Source organism: Propithecus coquereli, unplaced genomic scaffold (assembly GCF_000956105.1).
Source record: "Propithecus coquereli isolate 6110/MARCELLA unplaced genomic scaffold, Pcoq_1.0 Scaffold458, whole genome shotgun sequence".
In the NCBI taxonomy this organism is placed as follows: domain Eukaryota; kingdom Metazoa; phylum Chordata; class Mammalia; order Primates; family Indriidae; genus Propithecus; species Propithecus coquereli.
In genome coordinates this window covers 608,706-623,140 of record NW_012150374.1, presented here as the reverse complement: position 1 = coordinate 623,140, position 14,435 = coordinate 608,706, and the positions used below count along the sequence as shown (strand labels likewise).

Below are 14,435 nucleotides of genomic sequence, written 5' to 3'. Positions count from 1 at the left end.
TGCCACTTAAGAAAACATACCCTCAGCTATCTAGGCTCTTGCGGTGGTCCCTTCAAGTTCTTGAACTTGACTGTGCATCAGAATTACCTGGAAGGCTTCCTAAAACACGGAATTCTGCTCCGCTTCCCACCCCTCCAGAGTTTGATTCAGGCGGCCTGCACTTGGGCCTACGAATTTACATTTCTGTAATAACAAGTTCCAGGTAATCCAGATGCTTTTGTCTTAGTGACTACACTGAGAACCACTGCTCTGTGTCTTTCCAGGAATAGTAATGTTCCCGCTAAAACAAGAATCCAATTTTTATCAATTTATTAAATTAATCTTATATTTCTGTCATAAACACTAGCCGCTACTTGAGTGAAGTTCATTACTGTTATGATTATGTTTACAAAATAGGGACATTCTGCATACCCCTATTGCTGTGAATAAAATCAACCTTGTCAGTACCTTCTGGCACTTTTATAACTTAAAATTCTAAAAAGCTGAGATCTGGGCCTACAGTTTGCTATTTAAGAGACCAGGTGTGGTCTTGACGGTAAAGCCACCATCAAAAGCTGCATCAAGAACCTCGTCCAGGCAGCTTGCTGTGACAAAGCTTAAATCCTGTCGTACGTTGCCCGGGATTCCTTCAAGGTCTTTCTCATTTCTCCGGGGAATGATGATTCGCTTCAGTCCTGCTCTGTGTGCCGCGAGCACTTTGTCTTTAATTCCACCCACCTGAAGGAGAGAAGAAAGTCGTTAAGAGTGATGATTACCCGTAAACTGCAAGAAACCCCAACCCACCTTTCACTGAATTTAACCACCACTATTTTAAAACATCCAAACCATTTTCCATTTTGTTGTTACAGTATGAGCTAGGAAAGCCACTAAAAAGGTTACTAAGTGTAACTTAAATGTTTTTGTTTTGATTAGTAGTGTATTAAATCCTTTTAAAGGGAGGGAATTCTACATTTTTCCTAAGCATGAGTACTTCTTCTGCCAGTGATTCCCTTTTTTTTTTGGAGACAGAGTCTCACTCTGTTGTTTGAGCTATAGTGCCGTGGCGTCAGCCTAGCTCACAGCAACCTCAAACTCCTGGGCTCAAGTGATCCTTCTACCTCAGCCTCCCGAGTAGCTGGGACTACAGGCACGCGCCACCATGCCCGGCTAATTTTTTCTATGTATTTTTAGTTGTCCAATTAATTTCTTTCTATTTTTAGTAGACATGGGGTTTCACTCTTGCTCAGGCTGGTCTCGAACTCCTGACCTTGGGCAATCCTCCCGCCTTGGCCTCTCAGAGTACCAGGATTACAGGCGTGAGCCACCGCGCCCGGCCCAGTGATTCCTTTTTTAAAATACTGCCGAGGTTAACATTCATATTCCATTCTGTAATCACAACACTCTTGTGTTTAGGTTGATTCTGACAGAGCAGCACATTATTCTGACCGTAAACACTGCTCCTACAGAGCTTTAGCTGTGTGCCAGGATTATTTCCTTCTCTGCAGGTTTAAAGCCATGACTTCTGTGCCACTTAAGAAAACATATCCTCTACTTTCTAGGCTCTCGTGGTGGTTCTGAAACATGTCCACGATGGTCCCTTGAAAAGGTGAATCTAATTCCCCGCCTCTTGAGTGTGGGCCAGGCTTTGTGACTTGATGAAAAGAAACCGTGGCCGGGTGTGGTGGCGCCTGCCTGTCGTCCCAGCTACTTGGGAGGCTGAGGCAGGAGGATCGCTTGAGCCCAGGAGTAGGAGTTTGAATCGAATCTGTGCAACACAGTGAGACCCCCATCTCTTAGGGAAAAAGAAAAAGAAATAGAATGTGTCGTAGGAGTGATGTTACATGACTTCCAAGGTTAAGCTTCTACCAGGATCTCTCTCGAATCATTTGCCTGGAGGTAGCCAGTCACTATGTTTGAGATCACCCAAGCAGCCTACAGAGAAGCCCAAAAGTGAGGAGCTGGGGCTTCCTGCCACCAACCAGGACCGATTTGCCGTGATGTGAGTGAACCACCTTGGAAGCAGATCTTCCAGCTCCTTCAGATGACTGCAGCCTGGCTTTTATCTGGATCACAAAGATGAGAAGACCCTGGGCCAGAAGAACCCAGCGGAGCCTCTCCTGAATTCCTCATTCACGGAAACTTTGAGAATAAATATTCTCATTTTGGGGTAACGTGTTATGCAGCAATAGATAACAAATACAGCTCTCGAGTCATCCGCCTAGATATGCAATCCTTGGAGACAGCCCCCTTGGAGCGCTCCAACCGTTAGCTCCAGTCCAGACTGGCCGCTCGCTAGGCCTCCTGCACAGCTGCCGCCTACCCCACCGACATCCTCTCACGGTTTTCTTCATGCGCTGAAGCACACCTTCAAAGCACCTTCTTCAGGAAGAATGTAAGATAAACTAATTCCTTGCATGACCAAAACACTTACTTTATTGTCACACTTGACAGACAGCAAGGCTGTGTATACAAGACTAGATTTAGAATCATTTTCCCTCACAGTTTGGAAGGTACCACACATCCAGTGTCACTGATGAGGAAGCTTTGTCTTTGGTGATCCCTTTCAATCTGAAGATACCTTAAATTCTAGGAAATGTTCCATTATTTCTTCGACAATTTGTCTATTCCATTTTCCTGTGTGCTAGAGCTCCTGTGAGATGTTGGATCTCCCAGGTTGTTTTTTCACTATAATTTTTTCTGAATAATTCTTTGATCAGTTTTAAAACCATACTTTTAAACCCAAAAGCCTTGTCTTATCCTCTGTTCTTGAATTGTTTCCTCTAGCCTTAGCAGGTCTTTCTTTCAAATGCTACTGCTTTCCTTCATATCTCCTGTAAGGTTTCTGTTGGGAAGGAAGACCGGCAATTCGGTTTCAGGAGCCGGACACTCCCGTCTCCCCAGAAAATGTCTGAACTGTCAAGCTAATGACACCCCACTCATTTTTTTGGGTGTTAGAATTTATTCCCTTTCATAAGAGTTTATGGTCAATAAAGGGCTGCTTCGTTTCCTTTCGTAGCATAGCTAGTATAAGCCACTACTGGCACTTGAAATGCAAGAGTTCCTGGGAAGGTGCAGAGAAGTGATCAGCCATTCTTTTTAAGTACAGAGCTACAATATATCACCATAAATACAGTTTAGAATATGACCATATGCCCTTCTAACTTAATGGCTGTATTAAATTAAAAAACTGGGGGAAAAGCATGTTTAGTGATTTTAATTAGCAATTCTATGGTTTGCTTTCAGTATTCATAAAATAAGGACTTTTTCGGAATAAAGAACATTCCTTTTTTTTTTTTTTCTCATTTTGCTATCAACATGCCAAAATTTTGTTGTAGACTGGTACTAGTACCTAATAACTTAAAACCTAAATACTCCCTCAAGTTCTGTGCATTTTATCACAGTGTTTTTATAAGCAGTTTAGGATATGGACTGGAACCCCAAGACCCCACATGTATGGAATTTTTTCAAAATTTAGCAATCAGATATGGTTAATCGTTATGAGTTTCCATTCCACAACAGTTGTTTTTCTATAAACCTATCAACTCTGGTAATCTAAGTTTTCTATAGGAGGATAGGAGGTCTCAAAGGAACTTCGAAAGTTAAGAACTGGGCTTAAAGCTTAAAAAGAGCTACTACCCTATTTTACATGTTATAGATTTAACAATTTGTAAGTTATTAATAGAACAAGGCCTCAAATCTTCATGTAAACTGCTATTTCTGATGTACCATATTAGTACTTTTTCCTTTAGCAAGTCTTAGAAGGGAAAACATGGGCAAAATTATCAGTTTTTCTTCTATTTGATCAAATTTTAAAATATGCATTAGTTACAAGTATAAAAATTTAGTATATATTTAAAACCAAGGTTTTCAAATAAAGAAGGCAAAACTTTATTAAATTTAAAAATATTAATTTTTAAAAATTAAAAAACATATAAATCAGTTTTTCATACTTACTGGAAGAACAAGGCCTCTCAGTGTAATTTCTCCAGTCATGGCTACGTCTGAACGTACCAGCCGCCCACTAAAAAGTGAGGCGAGACAGGTTACTATGGTAACTCCAGCAGATGGTCCATCTTTCATGACAGCTCCAGCTGGGAAGTGCAGATGGATGTCTGTGTTGTCAAGAAGATCAAAACTTCCAAAAGCTTTAAAAAGTAAAAAAGGACGTTAATGTAGAAAAATTGAACCTGTTTTCTTTTCCTCCTAAAAAAGAAAATCAGACAAAAATGAATGTTTTGGGTAAATGAATCCTTCAAAATATTAATGGATGGTACAATTAGAGTGAGAGCTGGAAGAAAAGTTTCATTCTATTTGAAGGATTAAAAACAAACCTTGTGAGTTAGTTTCTAGTTCAGGCACTAGCCATATAGTACTAAAACGGGAACTAAAATTTTCACAGGGGTTCAAAAGCAAAGGTTTGTGCTTTACTGCATGGTGTGACTGATAATTTAGAGGTGGTCTTCATCTTTGTCACAGAACTGTGAGATGCCTCCCGATCGGGCACGCACCGTTGGTCAGCTGGTATTTCTTCGCATTGCTGCGCAGCCAGCTGATGGCGAGGTGGGCGGACTCCTTCATGATGTCCCCCAGCTGGCCAGTCAGAGTGAGCTGGCCTTCGCCATCCATCCGACTCGCCTCCACGAACATGATTTCTCCACCTAAGGGAGTCCAAGCCAAACCTATCGCCACTCCTGGCTGACTCAAACGCTGAGATACCTTGAAAGAGAAGAGAAAAATGATCGGAGTTAGGTCAACAGGCGCCGAAGTATTTCCAGGCTGACTGATCATACTACTCTGCAGGAGTCTGCTTTTTCCACAAGAGGACTGAAGCCATTTACCTCAAAGTCATTATTACCTAACATGATTCTGAGTCACGTTTACCACTTATTAGGTGGCTTTCTGCCAGAAGAAATACCTTTATTTTTCTTTAGCATTTATCAGAAGCAATTTTACCTTAAAATATGTGTGAATAACTTTGATTCTTAAGAGCCAAATCTAGTTACACATGCCCTAGTTTTCAAGGAATAAACCCAATAGTTCTATTTAAGCATTTTTATTAGGCTGCATATTATATATACACTCCAGAACCTAACTTCATTTTAAGTAATCATGAATTTGTTTCAGAGAGTAGAAACTCTCTTATTAGTACACATTTAAGAAGGGTGAGCTCCAGAGGCCAAGTGTGAAGAGATTTACCACAAACCCTAGATTTTACTTCTCTGCCACTTACCTTTACTTTCTCTGTTATTGCTGCAGAGATACTATAAAATACCACTGGCCTATCCATGGCCTCACTGCCATTTTAAACTGAACATGCTAATCACCTGAGATTATGAGCCTAGAGGTTAATGCATCCAAGTCATGAAAGCAAATAAAAAGTAACAGTTGAAAAACAATAATATTAACTTCCACTGTACCCTTTGAATTTCCAAATTTCCTACCCCACAGAAGTTATTCATGTCAGAGGAACTGAGCAAAATATGTCAACCAAGCACTAATCCAAATATGAGATTTTTCGACTGAGACGTAACGTTCTTACTGAGGAAGAGCAGAGTCTATAGCTTTAGTTTCTGCTTGTAAGGCTGGGCTGCTAATGCTTATTCCCTTTCCAAGGGGCTTGGACAGTGAAAATCCTGATTTTAAAATTTATTCTAAAATCATGTGTGGCATCCATTGAAGCTATTGGGTGCTTATTTTCAGTAGTAAACATAATAGTCTATTTTAAAAATTTAGAGATTTGGAAGGCCAAACTCAGTTGAGCTGATACAGTATGTATCACAGATCACACTTCCCTCTAGCCTTGGCACCTGCCCTGTTCTATAATGACTTCAGGAGAAAGACACAAAAGATCAACATGCAAAAGGTTAGTATTAATTAACAAAAACACAAACTGTTCATAAAACTGTTTACAAAGTTTGTTTTTTTCTAATATAAAATCAATTCTGTATACCTGGACAACATCTAGTTTGATCTTGTTTGCATGAAAATTTTCCAGGGATTCCTGTTTTGTTTTTTTGTTTGTTTGTTTCTTTTTGAGGTGGGGTCTTGCTATGCTGCCCAAGCCGATCTCAAACTCCTGGGCTCAAGTGATCCTCCTGCCTCAGCCTCCACAATAGTGGAGACTACAGACACACGCCACCACACCTGGCTCTAATTCCAGTTTTTGTTTTTTTTTTTTTAACCACATGATTCCTTTCTAGGGCTGGGTGAACTAATCCTAAAGAATTATCCTCAATATACTGAATCATGTTTAATTTAACGTAAAAAGTCATTTGATATAATTTTGTTAGCTATACCATGAATAATCCCTTTCTTACATTTGAATCCTCAAAACTTGTCAGAATAATGCCAAAAGTATCCCAAAGAAGCAGTAATAAGATTCTTGTTGATTACCATGTTGCTTCAAGAAACCAAGCCAGTTTTCCAACACTCCCCATCTGCTGGAGAGTCTTGATACTTCGGGTAGAAGTAACAGGCAAACTGGTAACTGGAAAGGGTGGCAGTGTGGTAAGTGCATATGGCCAAACCGAAAGCACCCACGCTCACCACCGCCATTCTGACTCGACAGTAAGTGTTCTGATGTGAACTTGCAGTTGGGGCTAATGACAAGCCTGTGTAGCATCAACATACATGGGTGGGAGAACTGAAGTTACTATGAAACCTGGAATTTCTGTGATCAAGGCTAGTAGTGATCTAAGACGTGAAGAACTTGTAATTCTTAGACTTGGAGTCATATTCTTCCAGGGCATGTGCTCTGAAACTTTAACAATCAAAAGCACTCAGTTTCCATGTATTTCTCCTTCAGAAAAGATGGAGTGTAAGTAAATATGAATTTAAAGGATGCGATACATGCTGCTTTCTTGCTTTTGAATGCAGGCAGTTTTTCAGCCATCTTAACCCCTTTACACAGAACAATTTGTGTTTTATAGAAAATAAGTGACTCAACATGATTTCAAAACAATGTTCATCCGCCAGGACTTTCCTATCAGCCTCTGTCCCCATCACTGGTTTGTGGAATCATCAGTTACACCAGCTAAGACAGGCCTAGGCTTGAAGTTTAGAATGTTTTCATGTCAACGTGGCACATGCGTATCTCGAGTTCGTTTTTGTTGTTCAGTTTCCCACCTGTCCTACCGCTGTGCTTTGGTTTCCTTATCTGTTAAATAATCTCGTTCAAAGAAATGGTCAATTTCTTCTGTAATAATTCTATCAATAAGGTCAATATGCGGAAGTATTTCAAATATTTAAGGAAAAAACTAAGAATAACAGAATGTGTCTTTTAATGTATGGGTTGCATTCCTCATACTTCAAGGACATCAGTTTTAATGAGCACTTGAGTATCGAATCATTGCCAGTTTCACACGCTCTTCCTTCTTGGTCAACTAAAAATAGTAATATTTGACTGAAATAGTTAATATGTGCAACTTTTTAGGACCCTTCCAAGCCTAGACCAGCATTAACAGACCCATCAGAGGGACCAAGACTTTACATTCATTCAAAAGTCCTTTACCAGGTATCCTGAGCCAGGTCGTAGGGGCACAAACGTGGACACCCCCTGGAACTGACAGACTCCGTAGGGACATCAGACAAGGAACAGCTGTACTCCAGCGTGGGCAGCTACAACAAGGTGTCCACAAAGTGCTTTCATTACTATCTACAGGGAGCCCTGAAGAGGCAAAGGTCGCTAAGATGTTCGGGTGTCACAGGAGAGGCTGAGTAGAGTCGTAACGAGAAGGGGCAGCAGGTGCCAAGAAATGGAGCCGTGAAGAATTTTGTGGACCCTGTTTCCAGGGACAAGCTTGGTGCAATGCTGAATGCAAAACCTGAGCTGTCGAATTGCTGTGATACGTGTGCAGGTTTGTTCTGTAGTGACGTTTACGCTGTCAGTTGGTTTCTTTTATAGCTCACATAGCACTTTTTATGCTCCTGCCAGGGCTGTCACCGCAGAAGCTATCCATCTGGCAACCTCTTTATAAAGTCTTTGTACTGAGATCCTTGAATTCATGAATATCTGATTTTTCTAGCTGTGGTTTGTTCAGTGGCATTCGGAGCAGGGAAGGGCAGACTCTGCTTCCCTTCGAGAGGGGCTGGCTCCGCTGCTGCCGTTTCTCAGAGCAGCACGCAGTCGCCCGGGCTGGCCTGGTGCTTGCACTGCGGGCAGCCAGCTGCTCTCTGACCCTGTCAGTAGGGCCTTTCCTCGGCACGAGCGATTGCTGACGGGCCCCGGACCAGACGGCGGTGCAGCACCGGTGCCGTCTTCAACAGGTGGCACGCAGCATGAAGACAGGCTGGGGCTCAGCGTGTTTAAGTGGAGTGGGATAGAGACATAATTTACCACCATGATTCTCTGGGCCATTTACTGTTTATACTCCTCACTTCTACCAGCTTGTTTCATTTGCTTGAAAGACAAGCTTGATGATGGAATCTCCTGGAATTCACCTTTGAATGCGTTCTACTCAGGATGCCTTTAAAAATCTGCACGTCTATCCTCTTCTTCCTTTTATTATTTTCTCAGGGCAGTAACCTTTAGATAAAGTCTTTTTATACACCATAGCCAGAAGCCAGTATTGAGGCTTTTATATAAGGTGGGGAATTATGTAGAAACATGAGTGGCGTCAGGAATAGTCCAATGACAGAATCCTCTATCCATCTAGGTATACTGGTCTGGTCCTCTGCTGTTTTGGGGGTGCCTAATGTCCATTCTCCCTGCTAAAAGCAGCCTGACTCCTTTGGTGACCTACTCTTTCCGTGTAGCCTTCAGGAGGCAGAAAACCCAGGATCTTGTCTCCCACTAGAGAGGATAAAAGCACAGCTAGAGAATGAGCTACTAGCTACCACCTACTGTAGAATAAGCCCACTTACTTAGACGGCTCCCCCTAAGAGCTGGAGGAAGTGTTCTAAGCCAAGCCTGCGTCATGGTGGCATAAGCAGCGTAAGCCAAGTCCAGGCTGCCTGGGGACACCTGCACCCTCTCCTCCTCTTCTACACTCTATCTCCAATAGCACAGTAAACCTTTTATTTTGCTTTTAAAAAGTGAGCTTAGCTGATCTTGTTTCTTTAGAAAACTTTACTGTATTCGAGAAGGTGACCTATGATACTGTTTCTAAATTTGAAACCTAGACTAAGTTCCTAGAGCCCATTTTTCAACCTGTTGAGAGAATTTCAAAGGGATAGAACTCATTAGTAAAAGTGTGCCTTCTCAGCTTGCTTTCTTACTGCCAGTCTGCTAGGTCAGTATCACTTTTTGGTACCAATATATTTTTGTAGACTTATATTCAATGAAAGTGAAGAACAATAAAGGGTGGTATAAGGTTAGTAAATATGGACACAAAATTAGGATTTAAAAAAACAAGGGTTTTGTGGTGATTGGGGACAGGTCTGTTTGTTTTTAGGGGAGTATGGTACTTGCAGGAACAAGTATTTGTTCACGTTTTTAGTATGTACTGGGCATTATGTTGAGTGCTTTGTACACATTAAGTCACCCAATTCTCTCGACGCTGTAATGGCACACGTACATAGTCACACCCACGAGACGGAGAAAGACAAGAAACTTGAGGAGCTTGGGCTTATCACTTAGGGATTAGGCCTCCCTGCTGCTTTCAGATCTTATTCCTCCTCCCTTCTGGTAAGCCCTGTTCATGGCAGCTGGCTTCACCATCTCTCTCCTCACTCCCTTCTACATTCAGAGACTCTTCTCCTTCCTTATCCCCCTAACTCCTGCTGTCATCCTGGGTGTCTTCAGCGAGCACATGATGCCCATCCAGAACGTGGCTTCTCAGTCCTTTAAACACCTCCTGGACCCAGTCAGACACACTCTTCCAGGTCCTTATTGTCAACAGAAACCACACTACCTCTAAATCTGAATTTCAAACGCCCCCCTTCTTGACCTCCTCACCCTCTTTTTTTTTTAAGACAGGGTCCGCTCTGTCACCCAGACTAGAGTGCCGTGGCGTCAGCCTAGCTCACTGCAACCTCAAACTCCTGGGCTCAAGTGATCCTCCTGCCTCAGTCTCCCAAAGCACTGGGATCACAGGCATGCGCCACCGCAGCTGGACCCCGACCCTCATTTTCTTATCCTTCCAGCACCCTTGTGTCCATGCCATAAACTCTACCAGTTTCTCATTACATACCAGCTCTGTGCTAGCTTCACTCCTCTCCTTGTTCAGCTAACATACTTTTGCTCCATCATCATAATCTTTTCCTTGTAAATAACTCTATATTCTCGTCCCTTTCTTCATAATACCCTACAAAGGGGTATCCCTTCTCTTATCACGAACCATTTTGGACCCCATGACATCCCACTTTCCTGAAGACTTTGTTTCTATTGTACCACCTCTTCCTCAACAACATCAGTCCTGCTGTCTACTGGATTATTCTTCTCAGCAGCTACTATTTGAATACATTCTCCCTCTGTCGTCCATATTCCCTTCTAGCTGCCTCGTTTCTCTGCAGTCACTCACAGCCGAACTTCTGAATGGTTGCCTACACATGTTCTATTTCCTCGTATCCCATTTTCTCTTCAGCATACTCCAAATCTGCCATCCCCACTCCTTGAGAAATCTCTTTCAAGGTCAACAACCTCTATGCTTTCAAATTCAGTACACATTTTCCTGACCTCATCTTCTATGCTCTCGCCACAAACAGTAAACACATTTTTTTTTTGAGACAGAGTCTCACTCTGTTGCCTGGGCTAGAGTGCCGTGGCGTCAGCCTAGCTCACAGCAACCTCAAACTCCTGGGCTCAAGCCATCCTTCTGCTTCAGCCTCCCGAGTAGCTGGGACTACAGGCATGCGCCACCATGCCCGGCTAATTTTTTTCTATATATATATTTTAATTGTCCAGCTAATATCTTTCTATTTTTAGTAGAGACGGGGTCCCACTCTTGCTCAGGCTAGTCTAGAACTCCTGAGTTCAAACAATCCTCCTGCCTCGGCCTCCCAGAGTGCTAGGATTACAGGCGTGAGCCGCCGCGCCCGGCCTACACATTTTTATGTTCTCTCCTTCTTGAAATATTCTCTTCTCTTGCTTTTATGGCAGCACAACATCTTTGTTTCCTCTCCCCTGACTGCTTGGTTCCTTCTTATTCCCTTTTCTTTTTTCCTGGCTTTTCTCTTTTCTGTTGGCTCCTCGGCCCCTCTATGTGATCGCTAAATAATGGTGTTCAGGGCCTGCTCCTAGCCTACCTGCCCTTTCCTATGTATACTTTTTCTTAGATGATCTCGATATTTCTGGGCTCCAAATATCTTCTATTTTCTGACACGTCTATGATTTCTATCTCCATCTTGGTTCTCCAAATGTCTCCACTCAGATGCCGCCCAGACACTGCAAACCCAACATGTTCGAAAGAGCTCTGTTTTCTTTGCAACATTCCCTCCCCCGCCCTCCCCGGTCTCCTCCATCTGAGTAGAGGGCACTACACACGTACCCTTCCTCAGCTGTCATCCACCAGCATGTTGACCTCTACTTTTGTCCCATCTGCCTCGAAAGTGTATCTCAGATATAGCCAGAGCAGCTACTCCCTCAGTATCACCCTGTTTGTTTTCTTTATAGCATCAACCTCAATTTGTAGTATTTGTTTATTTGTCTATTTTTTCCCCGAAAGTAAGCTCCATGAAGGTAAAGATCACACCTTGCTTATTTACTGTTGTGTTGCCAGAAGCATGTCATATGCTTAATAAATATTTACTAAATGAATGAAACTCTTTCTAGAATAAATGACAGACCTTAGACTTTTACCTTCATGGAAAATACAAGCATTTTAACAAAAAAGGTATCTTACAACATCTTAGGAAGACCTCAACATGTACTCCAATATTCCCGGTGGAATCCCTCTGTTCAGATTCTCTGCCTAGGCCAGCACAAAGCAGGGGACAGATAAGACTGGCCACTGTGAACTCCTTGCAAAGAACAGGGGACCTGCTCAGATGTACCTGCGCTATGTTTCTCTAATGTAATACACAGAGCACAAGCTTTGGAGTCAGTCAGGCCTGGAACCAATCTCGATTCTGGCATAAGTTCTGTATTCTCCCAAGTTATTTAAACATTCTAAGCCTGTTTCCTCATCTGCTATTGGAAAGACACCATGACTGAGGATTAAATGACACATCATTTGTAGAGGGCCTTCCCCAGTGCCTGATAACTGACAGACACAGACGTGGGAGTGGCCTAGAAGTCGAGCCCAATCGCTCCCATTCCAAACCAGAGCACTACTCGGTCAGAATAAGAACGAAACCTGACGTAAAGCAGATGCCTTTTGAAAAAACTGCCATGCATCACTGCCGCACTGTTCAGCAGGAAAAGGCAGGAATTTTCTTGGTCGACAGGGTATTATAGAAGAGTGGAAAGAACACTGCACCTGGGAGTCAGCAGATCTGAGTTAGGACACTGACTCCACTAACTGCACCTTAAGCCAATTTGCACAATTCATGTCATCTCTTTAAGCTTTTTCCCTGTGTTCAAAATGGAAGGCGCCTAGCACAGTGATGGCCCTCATGGACAATAAAGAAATTTTTCATAAATCTTGATTTTATAGATGCAAATGCTGAGGCAGATTGTGGTTAAGTAATTTGGGGCTGACACTCATCAGACCACTATAGTAGAGACAGAAACCTCAGACCACAGGGTGAATTCTCTCTTTCAAGTGTGAAAAAGATGAACAAAATGTTCCAAACTCTAAGAAACCAGGTCTTCTATTCTAAGATGCTATTTATAAAAGGCAAAAAGGCTGCTGGAGTCTTCCTTTCAGACTCATGTTGGTAAAAGTGGTCACACATAATAGCTCAGATGCTACAAGGAAAGTAAGTTAGTTTCTCCAGTGCTAACAAAGAAAGCTGTTAAGCAGTGTCTATAAAATTTCTCTCTTCTATCCTTTTGGCTCTATCGTTGCCAAGGCCCAGGAACGGGAGCAATGCTTCCAAGCCCAACATCAGCAGAAGCAGCTGGGAGAGAAGGGTGTATGCAATAGAAACATGCATCCATCTTTTGTTTTTACTTGTTGTTCTAGTTTAAATCCTCAAGGAACTGCTGGAATACACTTTTTCTGGAAAGCCTAGAGCAAAACACCATCAGCCATGCAGGAGTCAGAACCTGTTTACACCTTCACTCACGAGATTATTGGATTCTCTCAGAACGAGAAAGCAAGTTTTGTTCACTTTCTTAACCAGCAAAGTTTTACTCAAGTTCTTTCAACACTTCAAAATTCAAATCTGTGATATCTTAAGAATTCAAATAACCGAAATCATGTCTCTGATTCTATTGTTCAAGTCCAGATTTACTGAGGAGAGTGAACAAGATGAAAAAAACAACAGGTAGCTTAAAACTTACAAACTGTTTATTTCTGGAATAAGATGAAAGTAGCTGAGAGCTTTGCAGAGAGCTCATTAGCGTTAATGACCAGCTCAGAATTTAAGTAGATAAACACGATGGGTCTGGGGACTATTTTTCCTCCTCTTAGTTGTTAGGAACCTGAGGAAACCGTGTCTACTGGTATGATTTCAAATTTTAGGTTATCATATGTATAATTTACCAGATTTATTTTCTGAAAATATTTTTTCCTTAAACTGACAAGAAGGAGGTGAGGCTAAAGTTAAATTCAGTAGTATAACACAAACTTTTTCTAGTAACTGACCAATAAAAGCTCCTCTTAGCACCTTAGGAAATATTTCATAATGCCCTCAGCAGTTATATTCTAACCCTATTTCCATCAGCCGTCTCAACTCAGTCTGGGGCCCAGGCCCTTCTGCTGTGAGGTATAATTGGGGGAAAAGATGAAAATAGGGCTAGACCTATACATGGATTTAACCCTAAAGAAACTATTAACAACGAAACAAGAGATTCCTAAAAGATGCCACCTCGGTCTGAACTAGCAGCAGTCTGAAGCTAAAGCTATGCTTATGTTTTCTGACATTTATCATGTCGATTCTCTAGCTCCTCCCCCAAGCCCTTGATAGCACAAAAAAATCCTTCATTAAAGCACATATAGGAATATAGAATTTTTCTAAGGAGAAAAGTTGAGAGACACTGGTCTTAAAATGGAACTGGATGATAAAGAATCAAATGAAACTAGGTTTCTAAAAGAGGATATCACCAGGGTCTCTGGCTCCCTGCAACAGTCATATTATCACATTAAGTACTGACATGCAGTATCATACAGAAAACAAGTTTCCAATCCTAAGACAAAATTCAGCCTCTGGAAACACCCAATTCTACTTCTCCCCTGATATATTAAGCAACCAAAAGAGTAAACCGGTGAGTATCAACAAAGAAATGAGAATGATCACCTCCATTTCATACATCGGGGGCCCAAGGATGTCTTTCAGAGCATGGAAATCAATCAAAATTGGCATTTCGGGTGGTAGGGCCAAGTCAGTAGTGTCACTGATAGACTCAGGCTTTGCATCTTCTAAGATGTGTTCTTTGCAACCTAAGAGAGAAAAAATTATTTAGAAGTTGTGAT

General features: G+C 42.0%; 1 protein-coding gene across 1 annotated transcript in view; it reads right to left on the bottom strand.

Annotated features, from left to right (window-relative positions):
- Positions 1-296: 296 nt before the first annotated feature.
- The window catches only part of LONP2 (lon peptidase 2, peroxisomal), a 136,890-nt gene continuing 122,751 nt past the window's right edge, over positions 297-14,435 (bottom strand). The window contains exons 10-13 of the mRNA XM_012655012.1: positions 14,260-14,402; positions 4,488-4,695; positions 3,934-4,124; positions 297-717 (exon numbers count right to left, since the gene is read on the bottom strand). Coding sequence (XP_012510466.1) covers positions 496-717; positions 3,934-4,124; positions 4,488-4,695; positions 14,260-14,402 — 764 coding nt within the window. The 3' untranslated portion in view covers positions 297-495. The remainder of the gene's footprint in view (positions 718-3,933; positions 4,125-4,487; positions 4,696-14,259; positions 14,403-14,435) is intronic.